We start from the raw sequence: 25087 nt of genomic DNA on the forward strand, positions 1-25087 counted from the left end.
TAATCACTGTTTCGACAAGGATCTGGTCACTTCATTGAGCAGCCAAGCTACCGAGTCAAGCCGGCCCACACGAGTCACGACTAGGCTCGTTCATCATCTGCTGACCTTGATAACCAAACGATTTCTCCAACAGGTTACTTACCCTTGCTATTTGCCTTGGTTATTTTTACTTTTATGTAAACAATTTGCGAAGAAAATTCAAAAATGGAGGAGAGTGTCAGATCCGACATCTCAGATTTTGATTTCTCCGTCGATCTGAGGTATGAATTGGGTTTTGGCATCCATTTCTCGTCGGAAGCCTTAAGCGGAGCCCTGCCACAATGCCAGAACAATCCACTGGTCTGTCCGTACGGTCTGTATGCGGAGCAGATTTCAGGAACTGCATTTACTGTTCCGAGGAAGCTCAATCAAAGGAGGTGCGTTGTTTTCACCTCAGTACTGCTTTTATGAATTATTCCCCCTTCATTCATGATCAAATTTTGCAGTTGGTTCTATCATATTCAACCTTCTGTCACACATGAACCGTTCAAGCCTCGAGAACAATGCGGACACCTTGTAAGCGAATTCAACCAAGCTACTAGTTGTGCTACACCAACTCAATTACGCTGGAAGCCGATGGAGGTCCCCAAGCGTCCAACTGATTTCATTGATGGGTTATACACAATTTGTGGAGCTGGAAGTTCTTGTCTTCGACATGGTTTTGCTATACACATGTAAGTTGTATTTCACGGTCATGGGACATTTTAATTTGTCCTGATACATATCTCAGAAACCGGATGCTGTTTTTGCAAGCCATGCATCTTTTATTTTGTCTTGAGAATGAATGAGTGAATGCTTCACTTCTGGTCTATATCTATGAATGCTTCTGAGTTTAGTCTTAAGGTTCTGGTCTGTATGGTTCCTTAAATGCTAAACTGGATAAACCTCTTCTTGGATCTTTATGTGCCTCTAGGTACAACGCTGACAAATCTATGGACAATTGTGCATTCCGCAATGCTGATGGCGACTTTTTGATAGTTCCCCATAAGGGAAGTGAGTCCTTTGTTTAAGCTATTCCACTGTTAAATTTCTTGGGTGATTCCATTTTTTTTTGTTTCACCACCATGAGTCCTGTTAAGAAATAGTCCTATATGGATTAGTAAGTACAAAAATCTTGAGTTTATTAGTTAGGAAAGAGACTTCTTAAGTTAACTAGTCATTTTGGGATGGGCCTTGGACCAAACTTCACATGGTATCAAAGAGGGTACTCATATATAGGCCTACACTTAAAATTATCCATTTGCAGAGTCACAAAAGAGGGCCTACACTTAAAATTATCCATTGTAGAGCCACAAAAGAAGACCTACACCTAAAATTATCCACTTGTAGAACCACAAAGAGGGTCTACACCTAAATTATCCACTTGTAGAGCCACAAAGAGGGTCTACACTTAAATTATTTACTTGTAGATCTACAAAGAGGATCTATACGTGAGGGGGTGTTAAGGAAAGTTTCACATGGATTAGTAAGTACAAAGATCTTGAGTTTATTAGTTGGGAAAGAGGCTTCTTAAGTTAGCTAGTCATTTGGGGATGGGCCTTGAACCCAACTTCACAAGTCCATAATATGAAAACATGTCCAGATTTAGTGAAGACATAGTTATCAAATTATAAAATTTATCCTGAATCTATTTACCTTAGAAGTCAATTTGCATAATTTTTCATTAGCTCTTTTAGACTGCTCTCTCCCTTTGTAAGACAGGGTTATGGATCACAACTGAATATGGAAGAATGCAAGTGTCTCTTGGCGTAATAGTTGTTTTCCTCAAAGATTCCGTTTCTCTGTTTACTTGCCAGATGGTCCATCATGCAGTTACATTGCTGAGGTTTTCGGTAGCCATTTTCAGCTTCCCGATCTAGGCCCTATAGGTTACTTAGATCTTCTTAGGGCCAGTAGGTTCCCTATCATTATTCCTGTTTCTTATTTAAACATTTTACCTCTTCTTTTGGGGAGTCAGAGAGGCTTTTTAATCTTTTTGTAGGTGCTAATGGCCTTGCTGCTTCAAGAGACTTTCTTGTACCTACAGCATGGTTTGCAGAGTCTCCCTCCAGGATATACAATTGTACAGAAATTTGGTGGCTGAGTTGTTCACAGCAAATCAAGATTTTTCACCATTCAATGTGGTTGCTTGGCATGGCAACTATGTTCCTTATAAGGTACTGGTTGTGGTTTCGCATTAGATTTTTTTAAACCTGTCATTAGCCACAAATGTTGCATAGAATATTGAGATGTCAGGTTCTCAGTTGCTCTGATCATTGATTACTCTTCTATTTATTTTTCCTGGTAAATAAGCCTATCTATCTTAACATTTCATAGCTTGGTTGCCTTACAATCAGAATGCATGTTTCTTTCATTTCCCAAATCAAAGATTTCTATGATGCTTGAAACCTACTGACTTCTATATTTTACCTCTGGTTGGCAGTTGCTTACAACGAAGACTTTTTTCACTGTTTTTTTTTTTTTTTTTTGGAGAGTGGAGGGGAAGTCTTCCTACTTTTAATGAAACAATTATTTATTTTAATTTTATTTTTTTAGTATTTTTTACTTGAGTTTCACTTTGTTACAGTACGACCTGAGTAAATTGTGCCCTTTCATTGTCCTAGTTGATCATAGCGATCCTTCAATAAACACAGGTTGTTAAACTGTCACATACTCAACTTTCTTCCTATTCTTAATTTCGACTTTTACAGTGCCTAAAGTGCTGTCTATCCATATTATTTGTTCACTGTTGCATGTGTATTATTTCCTGGCAGTACTGACAGCCCCATCTGAGAAACCCGACGTTGCATTGCTGGATTTTGTCATTTTCCCCCCACGGTGGCTGGTTGAAGAGTATACCTTTCGGTACCAGTTACGACTCGTTTGAGTTAACGAGCCGAGTTCGACTGAATCAAGGTTCGGCTAGAAAGCTTGTGAGCCGGCTTGTTAACGGGCTCATGAGTCGCGGGATCAGGAGTGGGAGAGGGGGAGGGGGGGGACGCCGAGCCCCTCTCGTCCGCCACTATGGCTGCCTCTGTTGCCGTCGACTGCTCCTCGCCGGCCGCTACATCCCTTTCCCTCCGATTTCTTCTTTTTTTTTCCTATTTATTCGCCTTTGTTGCCATCGCCGGCACCAGTCCTACACTCCGCGTTGTCTCAGTGGAAAACCAAAGTGAGACGTAAGTTGGGAGAAATAATTCCCCCCCCCCCCCCCATGTGAAGACGATTTTGCACCTGTGAAAGTCACACGTGCGAGATCTAAACCAATGCGAAAACGATTTCGCACGTGTGAGAGACACACGGGTGAGGTCATAAACAAGTAAAAAAAAAAAAACTTTGTTGTCCCTTCTTCATGGTTCTTGAAGAAATTGAAAAGACATTTTAGTATAAATATGTTTCTAGAGACTATTAGTGGTTTTTTTAATACATGTGAAAAATACATTTTTACTAGAAATATAGGGACTATTAGTGCCTCATGTTTTTTGGAAATATTTTTTTAATTAGAAATTTTTATTAAAAAATCATATAATTTTTTAAATAAGATTTTTTTGCTGAGATGGGTTATAAAACCGTATAGAAAAAATTTAAATAAGTATTTGATAATTGATGCTATAATAACTTTAGCATGAATCAATTTTCATAACAATTTTGTGTTTGATATTTTATTTGATTAAAAATTTATCGATAAGTATAGTAATATATTAGATTGATTATTAATTTTTATTTATTTTCCTAGAATAGGCAATAAGAGGTCCATTTAACTTTCCTAAGAAAATTTAAAAATATTTTTTGTAATTTACTAGTAAGTCTCTAATAGTAATAGGATTTTATTTAAAGGTTTTTTTGGAAATATGTATCCTGGGAAAAATATTTCTAGTTTTTCCTAGAATATAAATTTTCAATCAGGGGCACTAAGGAGGCCATAGTAAATTTATGGCCAGATTCAAAAATTACAAAATAAGGTAGACAACATTTGGGGTAAAAAAGATTAATATTGGTGGGTTTTAATCCATTATCGATATTCAATCCAGAACCTCTCCTATCATTCTTTTTTTAAAAATGTATGCATAAATTTCTAGATAATTTATTTGACATATAATTTATGTAAAGTATTAAATGTAGGTTAACCTCGAACTCGGTTAAATTTATTATGCTCGAACTCGATTATAATTTTAGGCTCGAGGCTAGGTCAACTTACTCGAATATAGGAAGGTTCAAACTCAGCTTGATTTGATGCTACCCTTATACCTAATTTTAAGTAGAGGTCATGCCCAATTTTATGTAAAATGTATGTATAATTTTATATATAATTATTTGACATGTATTTTTTGAAAAATTTTAAATGTATATTGGAGTTCAAACTCAAGACATGTAATTTTTGAAAAGTTTTAAATGAATATTAAAGTTTGAGCTCAGCTCAAACTCAATTAAAATTATTGGGCTCAAGTTCGATAATAATTTTAAACTTGAGGCTAGGATCGATTCGAGCTCGAATTCAAAATATTTAAATCAAATTTGACTCGAACATAGGCAGGTTCGGGCTCGGTTTGGCTCGATGCCACTCCTACTTTTCGGCACCGGAATTGTACGAGTGAGTTCATGGTACATCTAGGGTGGATATGAGGTATGGGTATTTCTATGGTTCCATTGATATTTTGCCTATTTTGTGATAAACTTTGGTTGTAGTACACTAGGGCTTTGTTGCCATAATTCCAGATACTGATACCAATTCCAGAAACCATGATTCTTACACTATTAGACTTTTATTTATGTTTCTTTTTCTGTTGCCAAACAGGTATTTAGACTGGCAATCCTGAATCAGACTTCCTCTGTCATGCACTAGAAATTGAAAAGAGGAAGAAAATACATCTACAAACTGGCAAGAATTCTTTGTTCATATGTATTAATGAAGAGTACAAGTTCAAAGGTGTTTTCTTGTAGTTTAAACTTGTATGCATAAACTAGAGCATCTCGATAATGTAGGCAGCAATGCAACATAGCCTAAATTTAAATTCACAAAGGCATATCAATTATTAGGGTTTGTTATCTAAAGGGACCAAAGCTTATGTACAGGGAGGATTTTGAAGTAGAAAAAGAAAGGAGATCAATCACAAGCACAACTTCTTAGAGGAAGACCGGATTTAATTGCAGCAACCAGCTCCTAGCCTTCTTATTTTCTAAAGCCTTCTTCATTTGGACACCATCACTCTTCAGGGTGTATTTCTCTGTTATCTCCATTACTCACTGTTTTTCCTTCATATGAAAAGTGAGACCTAAGACCAATCCAACATTGGTAGTAATCGCGATCCAAGTATGGAGATTCCAGAGCCCAGGGGCAGACTCGGGGAATTAAACATGATTCAAACATGAATGCCATTGTGTCCCTAATCCTGAAGGGTCCGGTATCCGCTCGAGCAGTAACAGTTGCCTGCAAAAGAAAACAAGTATATAAGAAATCTAGAACCAGAGGGAAAGAGGTCCCAGTTACCAGAGTTTCGAATGATGTTCCTTTGATACCTCAAATGTCTTGGTGTCGGGTCCGTGAGGGGTCATGCAACTATGAAGGCTAGCACCACCAGGTACAAATCCATCTGCTTTGGCCTACAATATTAACAAGTAAAATGAAAACCGCAAGATTTACAAGCAAGGGAATCAAGCACATCCACAATATGCAGAATCGTACAAGGACTAAACCCCAGTCCAAAAAAATCCTTCATTGAATAACCACCATAATTCAGTAGATGATGCTTCTTAAAAGTGAACAAATTGACTCCATTCATTTCAATTTTCCAGATATATTCCCTGACATTGTTAGGCTGGTAACAAAGCCCTAGTGTACTACAACTCAAATTTATGACAAAATAGGCAAAATACCAACGGGACCACAGAAATGCCCATACCTCATATCCACCATAGATTAGTCCCATGAACTCACTCATACAATTCCGGTGATAATATGGAGGCCGAAAAGTATGCTCTGCAACCAGCCACCGTGGAGGGAAAATGACAAAATCCAGCAAAGCAACGCCGGGTTTCTCAGATGGGGCTGTCAGTACTGCCAGGAAATAATATGGATAGACAGCACTTTAGGCACTATAAAAGTCAAAATTAAGAGTAGGAAGAAAGTTGAGTATGTGACAGTTTAACCTGTGTTTATTGAAGGATCGCTATGATCAACTAGGACAGTGTTGAAAGGGCAAAATTTACTCAGGTCGTACTGTAACAAAGCGAAACTCAAGTAAAAAATACTCAAAAAATAAAATTAAAATAAATAATTGTTTCATTAAAAGTAGGAAGACTTCCCCTCCACTCTCCAAAAAAATTAAAAAAAAAACAGAGAAAAAAGTCTTCATTGTAAGCAACTGCCAACCAGAGGTAAAATATAGTAGTCAGTAGCTTTCAAGCATCATAGATCTCTTAGATTTGGGAAAAGAAAGAAACATGCATTCTGATTGTAAGGCATCCAAGCTATGAAATGTTAAGATAGATAGGCTTATTTACCAGGAACAATAAATAGAAGAGTAATCAATGATCATAGCAACTGAGAACCCGACATCTCAATATTCTATGCAACATTTGTGGCTAATGACAGGTTTAAAAAAATCTAATGCGAAATCACAACCAGCACCTTATAAGGAACATAGTTGCCATGCCAAGCAACAACATTGAATGGTGAAAAATCTTGATTTGCTGTGAACAATTCGCCACCAAATTTCTGCACAATTGTATATCCTGGACGGAGACTCTGTTCAAACCATGCTGTAGGTACAAGAAAGTCTCTTGAAGCAGCAAGGCCATTAGCACCTACAAAAAGATTAAAAAGCCTCTCTGACTCCCCGAAAGAAGAGGTAAAATGTTTAAATAAGAAACAGGAAGAATGACAGGAAACCTACTGGCCCTAAGAAGATCTAAGTACCTATAGGGCCTAGATCAGGGAGCTGAAAATGGGTACCGAAAACCTCAGCAATGTAACCGCGTGATGGACCGTCTGGCAAGTAAACAGAGAAACGGAATCCTTGAGGCAGAACAACCATTTCGCCAGGAGACACTTGCATTCTTCCACATTCAGTTGTGATCCATAATCCTGTCTTACAAAGGGAGAGAGCCGTCTAAAGGAGCAAATGAAAAATTATGCAAATTGACTTCTAAGGTAAATAGAGTCAGGACAAATTTTATAATTTGATAACTATGTCTTCACTAAATTTGGACATGTTTTCATATATCATATATGGACTTGTGAAGTTGGGTCCAAGACTATCCCAAAATAACTAACCAACTTAAGAAGTCTCTTTCTCAACTAATAAACTCAAGATCTTTGTACTCACTCATCCATGTGAGACTATTCCTTAACATTTCTCCTCACGTGTAGGCCCTCTTTGTGGCTCTACAAGTGGATAATTTTATGTATAAGCCTCTTTTGTAGCTTTACAAATGGATAATTTTTAAGTGTAGGCCCACATATGAGTACCCTCTTTGATACCATGTGAAGTTTGGTCCAAGGCCCATCCCAAAATGACTAACCAACTTAAGAAGCCTCTTTCCCAACTAATAAACTCAAGATTTTTGTACTTACTAATCCATATGGGACTATTCCTTGACAAAACTCATGGTGGTGAAACCCAAAAAAAATGGAATCACCCAAGAAATTTAACAATGGAATAGCTTAAACAAAGGACTCACTTCCTTTCTGGGGAACTATCAAAAAGTCGCCATCAGCGTTGCAGAATGCACAATTGTCCATAGATTTGTCAGCGTTGTACCTAGAGGCACATAGAGATCCAAGAAGAGGTTTATCCAGTTTAGCATTTAAGGAACCACACAGACCAGAACCTTATTACTAAACTCAGAAGCATTCATAGATATAGACCAGAAGTGAGGCATTACACTCATTCATTCTCAAGACAAAATAAAAGATGCATGGCTTGCAAAAACAGCATCCGGTTTCTGAGATATGTATCAGGACAAATTAAAACGTCCCATGACCGTGAAATACAACTTACATGTGTATAGCAAAACCATGTCGAAGAAAAGAACTTCCAGCTCCACAAATTGTGTATAACCCATCAATGAAATCAGTTGGACGCTCGGGGACCTCCATCGGCTTCCAGCGTAATTGAGTTGGTGTAGCACAACTAGTAGCTTGGTTGAATTCGCTGACAAGGTGTCCGCATCGTTCTCGAGGCTTGAACGGTTCATGTGTGACAGAAGGTTTAATACGATAGAACCAACTGCAAAATTTGATCATGAATGAAGAGGGAGTAATTCATAAAAGCAGTAATGAGGCGAAAACAACGCACCTCCTTTGATTGAGCTTCCTCGGAACAGTAAATGCAGTTCCTGAAATCTGCTCCGCATACAGACCGTACGGACAGACCAGTGGGTTGTTCTGGCATTGTGGCAGGGCTCCGCTTAAGGCTTCCGACGAGAAATGGTTGCCAAAACCCAATTCATACCGCAGATCGACGGAGAAATCAGAATCTGAGATGTCGGATCTCACACTCTCCTCCATTTTATAAATTTTCTTCGCGAATTGCTTACATAGAAGTAAAAATAATCAAGGCAAATAGCAAGGGTAAGTAACCTGTTGGAGAAATCGTCTGGTTATCAAGTTTTCTTACTAGGCTCAAGGCGAAGATGTCAGTTTGGTCGGGCAAGATATCCACAGGCTGCGATTTTGATCGATTTCAACGAGGCGCCCGGCAGATGATCAACAATCCCAGTCGTGACTCGTGTGGGCCGGCTTGACTCGGTAGCTTTGCTGTTCAATTAAGTTAAAAAACACACCTGGAAAAACAAAGAATGAAATATTAGAATCCAAATTGTATAAAAAATCCCTAAAACTTTAAATTTGAGGTACAAATGAATTTTTTTAGTTTTAAGGCATATTTCATTCACGACATGTTTTATCGATGCATATCAAAGTTTAAAACATGATAGAATCACTTAAGATAGTTTTTAACGTGCTTTGAAACCTAGATTAGAAATTTGGCTTTGGCATGATCGATCAATTAGGGTGATTGATTGATCATCCAAAGTGCAACTTGGTAAAAAAATATAAAATATGATCGATCAATTAGGGTGATTGATTGATTAGATAGAACATTGCTAGAATGAGTTATAAAACATGGTTGATTAGTCCAATCCATGTCGTAGGCATTGAAAAATTATAAAGTATTATCAATCAAACAGAAGTATACCAAATAAGGGACACAAAACATGATTGATCATATACAATTCTTTAATCAATCACACTTAGTTTTGCATAGCCCAGAGCATCAATGTATGATCGCTCAGTCGGTTTGTACTAATCAATCTACTTAAGTTTTCTAATCAAATAAATATGCATTAGTCGATCAACTGATCGACCAATTAGGCTAAGGATTGACAAAAAGATAACTGTTACTCATGATTGATTGATTGATTGATTGATTGAGTAGTAAGTTCATTAAGTTCATCTTCATGTCCTGTTTCAAATTTATTTAATTCATTTACATGAATTTCATCTTCAAGTATATGACGTTGCAGATTACGTTACGCCGTCCAAGGTACATCCCACCACCTACCTCAAGATGTCATACTTATCATTAAGCAAGGATAGTTTCGTAATTCATGATCTGCCGCTCTTTACCTATCGCCGTTTTTGTTTTTCTTAGCAATACTTGAAGGTTCTGCGGACGCGAGTGGCGGTTTATCACAGAGCTCAAAATCTAGCACGGGCAAAACCCTTGCTTCTTCAGTTCATCCTTTGACGGATAACAAGGCCCTTTTCTTCTTTCGCAGTCCTTATTGTTTTCGTTTTCTGCCTTTTCTCCTTCTACTTAGTAGAAAGAACAGGAGCAAGAGTTCACTGAATTGGCGGAAGGCCTTTGCTCTTTTTCTTGTTTGGTGTGCTAATTTCTTCCTTTCCGATCTCCATTTTTGGTTTATATTGCTTCTCCTCCACTTTCCTCTGGTGTAAATGGCTGCTGACGCGAGTGACATTGACAAGCTTTATGAATATGGGGAGCGTCTCAGTGAAGCTAAAGACAAGTCTGCGGTCAGTTCCCTTCTCGTATGACCTTTTTTTTTTTTTTAGGGACTGAAATCCTTCTTAATTTTCCTGGGTTCTGAGTTTGTTCTTCTGTCTGCAGCATGTCAGTGACTACGAGGGAATCATCAAGGCCGCAAAAGGCAGCACGAAGGCCAAGCAGTTGGCAGCTCAGCTGATCCCTAGATTCGTCAAGTTCTTCCCCGGGCTTGCTGCAGACGCCATCTATGCTCACTTCGATTTGTGTGAGGATGAAGAATCTGCGGTGAGTTTCTGCTTGTTTCTTTTCCACTGACTTTTTAAGGGGTTGAATTTTGGTAAAAATTGAAAGTTTAGTGCTTTTGTCCTGCAATTGGTTTCTATAACTTACCAAGAAGTGAGTGTACTGCTCAATGGGAATGACCATCTGGGAAAGCTCTGCTTGCCAAAAATGGAACATTGAACGCTATTCGGAACTTATCATATGAGCATCTCTATTCTGAAACTCGCTATTAGCTGACTGATGTTTAAGACAAATTGGTAGTGAACATTCTAGTGTTTTTAACATTTTTTCCTTACTGGCCAGAAAACTGAGTAGCTATATAGGAACCAATATTATAAAGATCCACCTGGTCACCGACTCAGTCAGGTGACGTGAGTCTTGTCAAATCAGGTTTAAATACTGGTTGAACTGGTAATGACATCATATTCATCATTTAGTTTTAGAAAATAATAAAAAAGTGAATGATTGGCTTCTCCCCCAATCAGGTTGCTGGAGGGGGCAGAGACCCAACCCCTCTCTTGTCGGTTGGGGAGTGGGTAGCATCCCCCCTGCTGGGGTGCTGTACTTCCGTCAGCAGGACAATGTAGTGGAAACAACGGGGGAAGGTGGGCTGGAGTCCCCAGGAGGCTTCCCCATTGGTGGAAGAAGGTGGGAGGGGTGAGGCTCTGCTCCTTCCCCTTCCCCTCTCTTTTCCATTGTTCTGTGTCACACGAGAAATTCCCATGCACGATGCCTGACCTAGTGACAGGGCTAGGTTGATGGTTCACCTGTCAACACAGCCTGGCAACCAGGTTTTGACTCATTTTTGGGTCTCGTATGCTCTTGGTCCAGATTGGTGCTCGTGTCTGTGTTCTATAACTGAGATTAAAAAAAAAAAAAAAATCTAGGATGAAGTAACAGAAATGGCTTTGGTGGATGTTCAGAGAGTTATGTTAGCTATGACACGGTACCTACGAAGGATTACGTAAGTTCTTGTCAATGATTGTTAAGCAGAAAACACATCTGATTGGTTATGGTTTTCTTTATGAGTTTATGGTGAGAGCCTCAGTACATAGACGCAGAAAATTCTGAATTTATTTGATGCAAATTAGTGGTTTGCTAAATGATATTTCCATGAAACAGTACTTATAAACCCAGTGTGGTAGTGCACATGGAAAGTTTAAGTAGACCCCACATTTCCAAGAGAAAGTGAATCACCTGGTTCATGGGTAAAATGAGAGAGGGTTTAAGTGAGATGTGGGGACATGATGCATATACTCTTGTCTCAACTCTGATTTGAAGGTCCTATTCGTGCACCTGGAATGTTTAGAGACAGAGTGAATTCCCTAGAGGAAGTGCCCAATATAGTGGTGCAAATGGAATATGAAATTTTGTGGAGTCTGTGTTACATAGAGAAAGTACGTTACCCTGTTTATGCATAAAAAGAGAGAAGTGGAATTCCACTAAGGAGATGGAATTTCAATATCTTTGAAGAATGTTTAAGTTAAATGACGTACTGTAATGTTATCTTCTATGTCTAAGTTAGATTTGAAATTGAAAAGGCTAATCATTTCCGTTTTCTATAGGGCACTTCACATTTACATACAGTAACACAAAATACTCATTTTCTAGAGAAAGTAGGTTACCCTGGAATTAATTTCCATTTTCCTTTTCTTGAGGTTCTACTCTTCCTGGGCACTGACTGCTCCTAAAATTAAAGGTTAAGTGTTCCACCTTTTTTATTTCACCTTTTATTAACTTATACTAACACAAAAAACACATTCTCTTGAGAGCGTAGTTCTCCTTACTGTAAACCCACATTTTGTTGCCTTGGGGTAATTTACTTTCTCTATGCATTGGCTGGTTATTGCCCATAATGTTGGTGAAATGACACAAAACAGCTATTCAAAGAAAAATGATTAAAAAAAAAGCATTGAACATATGTTAACCTTAGATTGAGAAGTTTGGAAGATGTGGAAATAGATCAAATGGTATGGAAAATAATAGAATCAAACTTTGCAATGGAACATCCTATTAATTTTTCTTTGAATAATTTCGCTAGCCAGTTACGATAAATTTCATGCTATTTATTGATTTTTAGAGCTAACACATAAACACAAAAGATTTCAAGGGAAGCAGAGAAGAGAGAAACTCTAGCTCTTGGGAGAGGAGAGAAGAAAACAAGGGAGAGAAAAAATAGGAAAAGAGAGAGGTACATGGACGAATTTGAGCAAAGAGGGAGATACTTGAATGCTCTATTTCATGCATTGAGATTGTATTTATAATTGTGGAAAAGTGTTTGCAATGACTACAATGCCATTAGGGCTACATGCTTCAAAAGGAAAAAAAGATATATAATTACAATTCTCTGCCATCTCTATGAAGTTCTTCTTATTTACTAGCCATGCTACTCCTACTCAAGTGGGTGTCTTTTAACACTCCCCCTCAAGCTGGTGTTTGTAATTTTACTCTACAAATAATCTTGGTTAAGAAACTTGTGTGTTTAAAAAAGAAATTTTCATTGCCTTGCTTTGATTCATCTTGTTTTTGTTCACATCTTGATTGTAATCTTCATCTTGTTCTCATCTTGTTTCTCCCCCTTGGATATTCTAGTCACATAAAATTTGATTACCACAACACGTGGAATTCTTCATTGTAGATTATACTTCTTCTCAAATGATAACGACACCCATACTTGAATTCAAAAGGAGGTGCAACTACTGCAACACTCAACTTCCAATCTTTTCCTTCATACTTCTCCTTCTATTCTCCCCCTCAAGCTGGGAGGTAATGGCAATGATAACGGCTTGAAGCAAAAACAATTAGCTATAGTAATTATCTCCTCCATCAAGGTGTCCCAAAGATAAGTACTCAATCGGACACTGACTCTCAAAAAGTAAAAAACATGGGTGATATAACAAGAGTTGAAACCAACCTCGAAGGATTTCTGACAAAGAGAGGAATAACCAGAAATTTCGTTTTAAATCAGCTCTGATTGAGGTAATTGCGGAGAACATTGCTGGTCATGTCTACGCCTGGCTTCTGGCAAAGAAAGAATTCTTTCACCTTAGCGGCACCAATTTCAGGAGAAATTGATATCTGATTGCCAACATGACAGGGCCTTCGTGTGCACCCCCCCGATGGCCACTCTAAGTTGAACTTCGATGGAAGTGCTTTTGGCTGCCCTGGTCCTGTTGGATTTGAAGGGGTCATCCATGATGAAGAAAGTTGTCTCCTCTTATCCTTTGCCGGCCCTTTAGGCATTTCTGATTCCACTACTGTAGAACTTGCTAGGTTGCTTCTGGGCCTCATGATTTTCCATGACTGTCTTAATAGGCCCCTCATCATCGAAGGTAACTCCAAGGTGGTCATTGATTGGTGCACAAAGAAAATTCGCCCCTTGGCGACACTGGGACACTTATTTTGAAATTTATAATATAACCGTCAATTTAAATTGTATTTGGGCTCACACACCCATATCTACCAATCATTTGGCAAACTTTCATGCTAAAAGGGGCTCTTCCCTCCAATACCTCGTTGTGGAGGAGGGGCCGCTGCGCTAGGTTGTATTTTCTTCCCTTTCCTTTGAATTAAATTCACACATTTTCCTTAAGAATTTCGAACAAAATAGTGATAATAATCACTAAAGTGGGTAATGCCTGTCACTCAAAACATGGCGATAAAAACCCAAAGTTACCAATAAAAAAGTCTCAATGGACTTAAAAATACCCACATATAAAAAAAGGACCAACCGAAGCATTGCACCAAGGGGTTGGCCTAAGAGGGTAAACGAGAGTAAAAAAGGATGGTAGGAGAAAGGTAACTAAGTAAAAGGGTAATGGAGATTAAAGGAAGGGAAAATAATCACCACCATAATAAGGAGGAGATTGTAACGGTAGTTTGGAAATAACTTAAAAAATTTGACCAAGTAGGACCCAAGAGGGAGATAAAACAAATTCCTCTATGAACATGACGATTGAGGAAACTTAAAAAAATCTCCAATAAGAAAGTTTTGAGATGAAACATAATAATGGAAACTTTTTAAACATAGACTTCTCATATAAGACAATTACTTTTTAATACAACTAGATCAATTTGAAAAGAAAATATTTAAAAGATAAATTCTGGAATAAGGGAGATTTAGGGCACTATTATTTGGAATCTAGAATTAAGAAACAAAACTTCCTAATTCAAAAATTCAGACTTTGTCAAAAAAAAAAACTAAATTCATATAAGGAAAGACTTCTCTTAAGGAAACCAATGTAATATGAGATAAAAAAAGGAACTAAGGAAGGAAAAATACTCAAGTTTATAAAATTTTAACTAGATTTTGAAAGCAATTAGGAAACTTAACCAATATTAGCAACTCAAAAAGTGAAGCAAAAAATGCGACTTTAATTCGGATTTTTGCATGCAATAGGCTACCAACATGACCTTTGATTCTTTCAATGTGGATATCTTTCTTTAGAAAGATCAGATTAAGAAACGGTTTATTGGGATATAAAGTAGATTCGCATAACTTTCTTTTCAGATATAATTCTCAATATAAATTCTTAGTCATGTTGGTACAAACTGTTTAGAAATTGGACGCTTTCTGCTGCTGCTCGAAACTTTTTTATTTCAGATGTCGATTTCTCTTTTTATAAAAATCTGATTAGAACAATTCTTTTATAGTTGGAAAGTAGACTCAAAGATATTTCCAATGGCATATAATATTCTATATGATAATCATGGTAAGAGAGTCATGAATCCAATGAAAAACAAGCATATAGAAAGAAGACTAAGGGAAAAACGAGAAACTCCTATTTTTTTTTTTCTTCCTGTTCCTTCCTTTCTTCTCCATCTTCTCCTTCTCTATGTTAGATCTTTGCCCACTCTAATACCTTGTTGATTTCTAGAGCCAACACATAAACACAAAATATTTCAAGGGAAGGAGAGAAAAGAGAAACTCCCAACTTTTAGGAGAGAGGAGAGAAGAAACCAAGGGAGAGAAAGAAAGAGAGAGGTACATGGACGAATTTGAGCTAAGAGGAAGACGCTTGAATGCCCTAACCCATGCCTTGAGGTTGTATTTATAGTTGTGGAAAAGGGTTTACAATGACTACAATACCTTTAGGGTTACATGCTTCAATAGGAAAAAGACATAAGAGGACATACACCAACTTGCATAATTACAAAATGGTTGTCTAATTTATTAGTCATGCCACCCCTACACACATGGGTGTCTTTTAACACTATTATATATCTTAACAAATTAAGTACAAAATGGCTGTCTAATTTATGTTGTTTATGTGGAGTGGGCCTTTACTAAATGGCCACATGGGAGAGTTTCTAGTGTAAGGTCTTGGGTTCAAGTTTAACCGGGGGATATTGGGTGTAGTGTGCATGAATAATCAGCATTCAAAGAAAAACACTATGTTCCTTGTCCTTATAAAAATAAATAAATATAAGAGATGGAACCACTATTTTCAATTTGCTGGAGATTTGATGAACATGAAATCTGTGAGGAGATTGGAGTGCTGGACTTGATTCTCAACAGTCCTCTGAAGGGGTGCTTTGCAGGTTTTAGAAGGAAGTTGCTGTGCTTTTCCTGTACTGAAAAAGGGGTAGCTTCGGTGCATACATGGTGGTTTCACAAGACAGAAACAACTTGAACAACATGATTGTTTAGGTTAAACACTAGGTATACAGTGTAAGACATCAGAGTTATTTTTTGTTACACATGGAGCATAAATATGTTGTGTAATTCATGACATATCTGCAAAGGAGAGGAAAACAAATTCTTTGGGAATTCAAGAAGGTTACTGAAGTTCAGAATGGTTCTTGTAGATTTAGTGCTAGTTGTGGACCTGCTTAGATGATATTTCACTGTGCTGAAGCCCTATGCAGCTACCTTTGAGAATAAGAGTGATTTTTACTTTGCCATTGCTGAATTATATGTAAAGGGTATTTTTGTGTTTTTTACCTTACTCATAATATCCCTCTAGAGTAGGAAAGTGTTCTGCTTCATATGGTAGTTAGTGGTTCAATTTTCAGTTTTGTATGTCATGTAATTAGGGAGATATAAGGAGTTGAGTGTAGAGAGGTATTTCTGTCATTGTACCTTATTTTTCACTCAAGTGATATTTAATAGAAGAGAGGTCGATTTCTGATTTCTCAGCGAGTTCTGGATTGATCGCACTCTACTCTCTCTCCTCTCTCTTCTTAATTCTTAACTTTTACACAATACCGAAGCAGGATGCTTGCTTGGGCCTAGGACCAGTTTGTGCTTCGTTGACTTTGTGCTTTGTACGTGTTGTTCACATGTCAAGCCCTATTATGTGTAAGCATAGACATCAAGGGCAGTGTTGAGTGGTAGTACTGCCATATCGATAAGTGCTAAAAAGTGTTATTGGTTTACAAGGTTGAACAATAGGCCTCCTAAGTAGTCAGTCATTTTGGGGTAGAACTAGGCTCAATCCAACAACTATATTTCGAGTTGATTATGTACTAGACCTTTGTCATTCACCCCCCAAAAAAAATAGCAAGAACAAAGAAAGAAGAAAGTTATGTACCAGACTCCTGTCATTGATAGTGGCACCTATAGGTACAGCCATCCATGGGTATTCTAGGGCATAGATGAGAGCCTATTGTTGTGGCCGAAGCCAGGTCATGTCCACCTCATTATTGGTCAGGAAACAAAGCAAGAAGATTACTTGATCCGTTTGGAGATGATTGAGGATACTCTATAGGTGGAAAATTGAAGAGAAGAAAGCGTATCTAAATCTGGTGGTTCATCTTACTATATCCTGTTACCAAGGAGAATGCTATTATGATAATCTTACTACTTTGTCACCCAGGAAAAGCCTTTTAGATATCTTGGATGATTGTATGCACTAACCATTGAATGAGTTGGTGATACTTTCACCATGGGGATGTTAGAGGAGAATAATTTCGACTAAAAAATTGAATCCTCAATTATCCTTGGGTTGATTGGTTCTAATTAACATAATTATAATTGGCCGGGTCGTGCTTCTGTTGTTGTTACTTTGAAGCAATTATAGTGCTCAAAGCAAACCTGGCTCTGATACCACTTGGTCCCAACTTACATATTATTAGAGCGGGTACTCATATGTGGGTCCAAGGCCTATCCCAAAATGACTAGCCAACTTAGGCAACCTCTTTTCCAACTAATAAACTCAAAGTCTTTGTACTCACTAATCCATGTGGGGCTATTCCTTAACAATTTGTTTAGACATGTAAACGTCAGATTTTTTTTGCTTTCCTTGTCTTGATAATTACAGATTTCAGTTCTAAATTATAAAAGGTGTTCTGTATTGGGCAAATTTTTACACCTCTTATTAATGTAATAAAAAAGTGGACGAAGAAAATGATCTGATTGGAATATATCTGAGTACATGTCAGGCTTCAACCAATTTGTGCAAATATGATTGGATTTGTATTTGTCTGAGTATAGGTCAGGATTCAAGCAATTCGTGGGTTTCCACTTCTTTGCAAGGATACTGCAGAGTACATTTCGAAAATTGTCTATGTTGTTGGGCAACTTCTAACAGCTGGTAAATCATGCTACTATTGGTCTTCCTAAACCTACTCTTATTATTCTTAGTTGCATAATGCATTTTTTTTAATGCTTATAGAGGAAAATGTGGAGCGTGATGCCGTGCAGAAATGCCTGATGTCTATTTTAAGGCAGGATGTAAAAGGTAGTTTTCTCTGAAATCTCTTTCAAAATTTATAACATGTGGCAATCTGTGATCTATGTATGTTGATTTGACCAGCTGGTTTTATTTGCCATTTTGTCATGATGATTTCTTGAATATTTCTCGCAAATGGAAGAAGTTCCTGTTCTTATTGATGTTTTTGAATTTTGCAGAATCGTTAACATCTTTATTTAAACATATAGATGGTGGTGATGAGAACGTTAGAGAAAAAGTTCTTGGTTTTATCCGGGATAAGGTGTGGCCCATGTAACCCTTGTCCTCTCTCTCTCTCTCTCTCTCTCTCTCTCTTCCCCTCGTTCTCTCTCTTTTTCTTTTTTGTTTTCCTGTTTAAATCTTCAAAATGTAGTGGTGCATTTTGCAATTAATTTATTATGGTAATATATCTTAAGTTTTATTCCAGGTATTCCCTCTCAAGGCTGAAATTTTGAAGCCACAAGCGCAAATGGAAAGACACATAACAGATTTAGTGAAAAAAGTGAGTTGAATGCTGTAAAAATGTAGTCATTTTCGCAAACATACAGAGAGATATGGTAGTCTCTGGTTTATGAGTTAGATACCGAGCAATCTATTCAACTGACTACATGTGTAAAGTATTGAATGTTTATTATTCTTGTGCTCTTGATGTTGTGAAGAATTAACAATTTTGTTACTTGATTATTTGTAGAGTTTGCAGGATGTTACTGGTGCTGAATTTAAGATGTTTATGGATTTCCTCATGAGTTTAACCTTATTTGGAGAGGAAGCTCCACCAGAGCGTGTGCAGGAACTTATTGAAATTATTGAGGGGCAGGCTGATCTAGATGCCCAGTTTAATGTAAGTTTCATGTGGAGCATCTATTGTTGGTATATGGAAGGTAGATATAGAATGAACAATATTAGTGATTCATGCAATTTTGCACTGTGGCAGCTTCTGTAAGATTTCTATAGAATGAATGATGGGACTGTGAATTGTTACTTGAGTGTAATACATGGTTTGCATCACTCAGTATGTTCATAACTCTAACTCTCTATTTATGATAATATTTTCAGTCAAGTCATGGTGTTTTGAATTGCAGAGCAACCAGACTTCCTTATGACTTTTATGATTATAGGATTGATATTAATGGAAATTAGCCTGAACCATACTTTTGTTAAGTTGGTTCCGTATCCATTCCATAATGACTAACCAAAGTCGGGAGGCTGTTTTTCTAACTAATTACCATAATATTTTTCTTAACTTTTATCAATGTGGAACTATTCCCACTAACAACTTGTAAAGAAGTTCTATTGTAGTAGTTTTGTTTTGAGCACCCACATCTAATTTTTTTTGTCAGATTCGTTGGCATTTTTCTGAAAAATACAATTATGGTTGACATGAAGAGATTTTGTTCAAATTCGGGTTGTAGTTTGTTAACAAAGCAGTACATGACTGAAAAGATAAATTATGGAGTCAAATTTATGCCCTTTCTTGTGGTTTTGCTCTCATTGAGTGGTCCAACTGATTCTATCTTGGTTAAGTCATTCATTTGCATTACTACTTCTGCTTGACTGGTTAGACCTTGTGAACTTAATAGGGGGACCTTTAAAATCAAATTAATAGAGAATGTCTGCCCCCTTATTGTAGACTAGTTACTCCTTTAGCCTATCTTTGTTTTTTATAACAATGAGAAAACAATTCCATTAGAAAGGCTCCCTAAGGAGAAGAATTTACCAGGAAATAAATCGGAACAAGAAAACAGAACCAAGAGAACCTAAATGGGAATGGGGAGTGAGCTCCAAGAGATCATGGTGCTATCAGAGTTAAGGGCCCAATTAATTCTCAGGGCTGAAATGAGATTGCACTTTTGATGATTAGAAGCCATAGAGTTAAAAAATTATGTTTTCGTGCCCTTCCATAAGCCACTTTAAGTGCACTCTCTGCTTCCAAAAAATACATTCTTGAGTGATGATAACTTCCAATTCATGCTTGTGGGTGCAATGATGGTTGTCTTCATCGGAGGGGATTGGAATCCTCAATGGTATTTAGGTCTTGAATCTTGGCTAAGAGGGCTGCCCTCTTCTCTTTTGTATACTGAATGAATCTTGAGCCTACGTCCTGATGAAATCTTTCAGGATCTTGAGTTTGAGGGAGAACTGATGGCAAACAGAGCCCACAACTACAATATGATTCCCCAAAAAAAGCAAAATGAGTTGTTCAAACCATGCACACTCAAAACCTAACGGTTGTGTCCCATGTTCCATTGATCACCGTCAAGGATGATAGGGCAGTGATCCAAGGCCAGTCTAGGGTCAGTGAAACTGTGTGCATTTGGAAGAGACTCAGCAATTAGGGTTGGGAAGAAACCTGTCAAGCTATGACAGAATGGCTCGCAACTAGCTGTTGGTCCAGGCTAATGAGACAGTTGGATAGTTAAAGAACTGGTTTCTACCAATGAAATCCAGAATTGACACATAGCTAGGGTGAAGATTGTCGCTGGTGGACATTTCTTGTGGGGAAATCTGATTACGTTGCAGTCTCTCCCTTAAATGAAGGAAGATCCCATCCCAGTTCTGAAAATTTTCATTAAGCTCAACACAAAACTCTTCCTTGTTGGCAGGACTAAGATTGTCAATATTGCATATGGCCCAATAGTCATTAGTTGTGAGGGACTTGAAGGATGCATAGCGTTTACCGACCATTCAATGCATCATTGGGGCACAAAATCGAGCAGTCCCAGGCCAGCAGTAAGCCCCTAAACCAAGAGGCCAGAAGGTCACAAACCAATGGTTGGGCAACGATTTGGAGCTTGGTCTTCTGAAGAAAACAAGCGCTAGGCGAGCATTGAATATGCTGTCATGAACAACTGCCCTGCTTTTGAGCATCTTTCAATCCTGAGTGTTCCAAGAGATCATATTCATGGCAGATAATACATAGGGAGGAAGAAATTCACCTATGGGTTAATGCTGCTAGTGGCATAGTGAATTGGGTTGGTTTGAACTTCTAATTCTTTTAGGAATATTTCAACCTTCATCTTTCAAATTATTATTATATTTTAATTTTTATTATACAAAGTATTATTGTCATTTGTTAAGAATAGTTTACATTTACATTTCAAAAAAAAAAAGAATAGTTTACATTTGAGTTGGCTTTGGGCCAGAGCATTAATTGGAAGAAAATTACTCTCCTGGGATACTATATTGAAGACTCAGTGCTTCGTGACATGGCAAAATTCTTGGGTTGCATTAGAGAGCACGCCTGCTACTTATTTTGGGACTGCCACTGTTTGACACACGTCCCATTGCGGCTCTTTGCCCCCCCCCCCCCCCCCCCCCCCCCCCCCCCCCCTAATGAATAAAGAAGTTTGAGAAGAGATTAACCACATGGCGGGGCAAACTTCTTTCCACAATAGGTCGACTTATCATGCTCAAGTCATACTTGGCAGGTCTGCCCAATTACATCGTATCCTTTCACACATTGCCCGACATCGGTGTGCTCAAAGCTTGATGCTATTCGCTGGCGTTTTCTTTGGATAGGTATTGAAGACACCTTCAGGTACCATTTGGTTAGTTGGAAAGAGATTTGTCAGCCCCAAATCAGAGGTGGCTTGAGAATTCGGCCTACAAAGGATATGAATTGTGCTCTCCTTCTTAAGTGGATTTGGAATCTCAATTCCAAGGAGAACAGTTTGTGGAGTAACATGGTGAGATTCTACCTCCTCCTGTGTCATTGGTGGAGAGAGGGGGGTATCGCCCGTTGCTTATTCCCAATCTGGAAATGCATTTTCAAATTGCTTCCGAAGTTCAGGGCTGCAACCTCCTTCTATCTTGGTAATGGGAGGACCCTTCGATTCTAGACAGACGAGTGGTGCGACCCCCGGCCATTGTTGGAGGATTACCCGGAATTAGTAAGGATTTCTATGGATCTATCTCAATCGGTGGCTGACTCATGGAGTAATCAGTCTTGGAGCCTCCACTTCCACCGTGGTCTGAATGATGAAGAAGCAAGTGCCTTGTGCTCGCTTCTTTCCAGCCTCAGCAACACTGTCATCCGAGATCGGGTGCATGGCAAATTAATCTGGAAGCCTAGCATTTATGGTATCTTCTCGGTGGCCTCAACGTATTCCCATATTAGAGAAGACGACCCCAGCACTCCTGAGCAATGCAAATCTTATGTGAAAGCTCTCTATGCCTAGCAAGATAATTTTTTTTCATATGGACTGCAATCAGAGAACAAATCCTCACAATTAACAAACTTCAAAAGAGGGGTTTCACCGTCCCTGACAACACTGGCCCTCTATGTGGTGTATGTGAGGAGACTGTCTGGCATACTCTTCTTCATTGCGGGTACTCATGGTATGTATGGATGGCAATTTTCCAGAAAGTTGGTAATCAGGTGGGCCTTCATCAAGAGCTTTTTGGCACCTTCCAGATGGTATTGGGAACGCGTATGCCAAGAATTGGCAAGCTGCTCCTCTCTGCTTGCCTTGCTCATATCCTGTAGTGTCTTTGGTTGGAGCGGAATAATAGGAGGTTTAAACTCAAATTCAAAAGCCTGGAAAGCACTATCTCTTGATCGCCAACTAGTTGCATACCAGGAAGGAATTTGCGCGTCAAGTGGAAATTTCTCTTAGCTGGAATTGGAGTCTTCTGGCTCATATGGCAGGTCCGCAAAAAGTGTCAGCCATGACCGAATGGGAGCCTCCCCCTAGTAACTGCTTGAAGTTAAATTTTGATGAAAGCGCTATGGGCGCCCGGGACCAGCCGGAGTGGGTGGTCTCTTCAGGAATCACAGAGGTGAGATTATTCTTTCTTATGCGGACCAGTTGGTATTACTGACTCCAATATAGCGGAAGTGACTGCCCTTCTCCATGGGTTGAAAATTTTCAAGGACCATCTTCACGAAAAGTTGATGATTGAAGGGGATTCTAAAGTTGTCATTAGTTGGTGCTCTAGCACCACCTCCCTTCTGCGGTGACATTGGCCCACAATTTCTTCCATTGCAGACATTGTATATTCTATTTCTTGTACTTGGAGCCACATTCCTAGGTCAGCCAATTCCTTGGCTGACAAGCTTGCTAAATCTGAAACATCCCAACAATTTCTCATTGTTTGGGACGGTCCCCCTTAATTTTGCTCCTTTGGGCCTTAATATAATCAAGCACTATTTAAAAAAAAAAAAATAGTTTACATGGATTCATGAATAGAAAAATCGTATGGTTATTAGTTGGAAAAAGACCTCCTAATTTGGCTAGTCATCTTGGGATGGACCTAGACCCCCTTTAACATGGTCTTAAAGCAAGTTTTGGAGCCCAACAGTATATTTCCCGAGAGCTAATGGTCATGTTTGAATTATTGAAGGGTCAGTATTTCAATAATTGACTTCTCTATCTCATATCTCTCTTCCTCTTTATGTTCTTTTCTCTCTCTTTCTTGTTATATTTTTCTTTTCTTCTTGCTAATTATTTTCATATGGTTCTAGAATTATAATGTGTTAGAACAGTCCCACATGGATCTAAGATTAGGAAAAATTTGTGCTTATTGTGTAGGGAGAGGTATCCTAACTTCTACTAATCATTTTAGGATAGATCTATACTCATCTTAGCATGGTGTTGAAGCAGGTATTCGTACGTGGGCCTGTGCTAAAACTTGTCCATGTGGAAGAACGGTAAAGAGGGCTAACACATGAAAGTGAGTGTTAATAATAGTACCACACAAATCCCCAATTACACAAATGATGATGTTATTAGTTGGGAGAAAAAAAAAAACCTTCAGCTACTCATTTTGGGATGGACTTGGACACAAAAGTTATTCATCTAATGGTTTTTCCTAGAGACTTTTTGATTTTTGTTTCGAATTGGCAAGCCTTATGAATTGCTTGGATGACCTGTTGCATTTTGTTGGGCATGCTTAATAATTTCCATAATTTGAAGGACCTGTTTTAACATGAAACCCATCCATTAGTGTGGAACAAAATCTGGAACATCGATTTTGAAGCAAGATGCTGGAACATTGATGTTGGTGAGATAACTATCTTTGAAAAACACACTCCACTCATTTTATTTGGCAATTTAATGGTTCTTTTTATTATTTTTTTTATTTTTTGAATAGTATTAGTAGTTTTTTTTATCCTTTGCGGTGATACTCCCTATTGAATGCTGGAACTTTAATGTTGGTGAGAGAACTGTATTTGAGAAACACTCTCCACTCATTTTATTTGGCAATTTAATGGTTCTTTTTATTATTATTATTATTATTTTTTGAATAGCATTAGTAGTTCTTTTTTTTAATCCTTTGTGGTGATACTCCCCATTGAATGCTGGAACTTTAATGTTGGTGAGAGAACTGTATTTGAGAAACAACCTCCACTCATTTTATTTGGCAATTTAGTGGTCCCTTTTATAATTATTATTTGTTGAATAGCATTTGTAGTTTTTTTTATCCTTTGTGGTGACTCCCCATTGAATTCTGGAACTTTAATGTTGGTGAGAGAACTGTATTTGAGAAACAGCCTCCACTCATTTTATTTGGCAATTTAGTGGTCCCTTTTATAATTATTATTTGTTGAATAGCATTTGTAGTTTTTTTTATCCTTTGTGGTGATACTCCCCATTGATGTAGGTTTGGAAAATCCTCTTGTATTAATTGGGAAAAAACCTTCTGACTTCAGATATTCATTTTAAAATAGGGAGTATATTCTATTGGGTTAGTTTGTGCCCTGTTTATGTTGTCTATGTTTGAGGTCTGCTGTTTGTTTATTTAGGCCTGGATATAAGTAGTGTTGCTAAGAACAAATTTACTTTGATTTAGTTTTTGAAAAATCATCATTATTAGCTGGGAAAAAGGATTCCTAACTAGGAGTGGTTGTTATGAGATGAATGTAGATTCAATTTTCACAGTTAATAATGGTAGCTATGACTATTTCCAGATGAAATAGTTGGTATCCTTTTTGCTTATGTGATGATGTTTGATGGTGCACTGAACTTAAAATGATTTTGGTTTTATTTTGCAGGTTTCAGATCTTGATCACATAGATAGATTGATTTCATGCATGTTGTTAGCTCTTCCTTTTTTTATGGTAAAGACACAGATTATGTTAAATTTTTTATCGGATTATGTTGTGAA

General features: G+C 37.9%; 3 protein-coding genes across 7 annotated transcripts in view; 2 read left to right on the forward strand and 1 right to left on the reverse strand.

Moving 5' to 3' along the window:
* The first annotated feature begins 28 nt into the window (after positions 1 to 28).
* LOC137960611 (homogentisate 1,2-dioxygenase-like) lies at positions 29 to 3234 on the forward strand. Of its 3 annotated transcripts, none has more exons than XM_068808275.1 (7): positions 29 to 416; positions 486 to 713; positions 953 to 1032; positions 1836 to 1931; positions 2021 to 2195; positions 2462 to 2672; positions 2793 to 3234. In XM_068808275.1, the coding sequence occupies exons 1-6, from the start codon at positions 205 to 207 to the stop codon at positions 2586 to 2588; spliced, it is 918 nt and encodes a 305-aa protein (XP_068664376.1). In that variant the 5' UTR covers positions 29 to 204; the 3' UTR covers positions 2589 to 2672; positions 2793 to 3234. The 3 variants fall into 3 exon arrangements, with proteins under 3 accessions (XP_068664376.1, XP_068664389.1, XP_068664383.1); XM_068808288.1 differs by having other exon boundaries at positions 2606 to 2672; XM_068808282.1 differs by having other exon boundaries at positions 2021 to 2672.
* A 1790-nt stretch (positions 3235 to 5024) lies between these two features.
* On the reverse strand, positions 5025 to 8741 carry LOC137960630 (homogentisate 1,2-dioxygenase-like). Of its 2 annotated transcripts, XM_068808299.1 has the most exons (10): positions 8637 to 8741; positions 8316 to 8551; positions 8019 to 8246; positions 7699 to 7778; positions 6935 to 7102; positions 6647 to 6822; positions 6166 to 6235; positions 5919 to 6073; positions 5536 to 5619; positions 5025 to 5446 (listed from the first exon to the last, which is right to left on the reverse strand). In XM_068808299.1, exons 2-10 carry the CDS (start codon positions 8525 to 8527, stop codon positions 5222 to 5224), a joined length of 1398 nt encoding a protein of 465 aa, XP_068664400.1. In that variant the 5' UTR covers positions 8528 to 8551; positions 8637 to 8741; the 3' UTR covers positions 5025 to 5221. The 2 variants fall into 2 exon arrangements, with proteins under 2 accessions (XP_068664400.1, XP_068664403.1); XM_068808302.1 differs by lacking the exon at positions 8637 to 8741 and having other exon boundaries at positions 8019 to 8200; positions 8316 to 8509.
* Positions 8742 to 9701: 960 nt separating this feature from the next.
* Positions 9702 to 25087, forward strand: part of LOC137960684 (apoptosis inhibitor 5-like protein API5) — a 28647-nt gene continuing 13261 nt past the window's right edge. Inside the window, exons 1-8 of one of the 2 annotated variants that reach the window (XM_068808305.1) lie at positions 9702 to 10054; positions 10149 to 10310; positions 17743 to 17842; positions 17924 to 17989; positions 18160 to 18242; positions 18408 to 18482; positions 18672 to 18821; positions 24975 to 25040. In XM_068808305.1, the coding sequence (XP_068664406.1) occupies positions 9977 to 10054; positions 10149 to 10310; positions 17743 to 17842; positions 17924 to 17989; positions 18160 to 18242; positions 18408 to 18482; positions 18672 to 18821; positions 24975 to 25040 (780 nt within the window). In that variant the 5' untranslated portion in view covers positions 9702 to 9976. The remainder of the gene's footprint in view (positions 10055 to 10148; positions 10311 to 17742; positions 17843 to 17923; positions 17990 to 18159; positions 18243 to 18407; positions 18483 to 18671; positions 18822 to 24974; positions 25041 to 25087) is intronic. The other variant, XM_068808306.1, reaches the window with a different exon arrangement.

The sequence above is a fragment of the Aristolochia californica genome, unplaced genomic scaffold, assembly GCF_029961685.1.
Source record: "Aristolochia californica isolate CCGP_79_NKW_82.1479 unplaced genomic scaffold, dmAriCali1.0.hap1 SCAF_1, whole genome shotgun sequence".
In the NCBI taxonomy this organism is placed as follows: Eukaryota; Viridiplantae; Streptophyta; class Magnoliopsida; order Piperales; family Aristolochiaceae; genus Aristolochia; species Aristolochia californica.

Excerpts from the sequence above, each read along its gene's own strand:
- LOC137960611 (XM_068808275.1), top strand. The coding sequence starts at position 205 with ATGGAGGAGAGTGTCAGATCCGACATCTCAGATTTTGATTTCTCCGTC. Across the intron at positions 417-485 it reads AGGAAGCTCAATCAAAGGAG|TTGGTTCTATCATATTCAAC; the intron begins GTGCGTTGTTTT and ends CAAATTTTGCAG. Across the intron at positions 1,932-2,020 it reads CTTAGATCTTCTTAGGGCCA|GTGCTAATGGCCTTGCTGCT; the intron begins GTAGGTTCCCTA and ends ATCTTTTTGTAG.
- LOC137960630 (XM_068808299.1), bottom strand. The coding sequence starts at position 8,527 with ATGGAGGAGAGTGTGAGATCCGACATCTCAGATTCTGATTTCTCCGTC. Across the intron at positions 6,823-6,934 it reads CCCTGATCTAGGCCCTATAG|GTGCTAATGGCCTTGCTGCT; the intron begins GTACTTAGATCT and ends ATCTTTTTGTAG. Across the intron at positions 6,236-6,646 it reads GCAACTATGTTCCTTATAAG|TACGACCTGAGTAAATTTTG; the intron begins GTGCTGGTTGTG and ends GCTTTGTTACAG.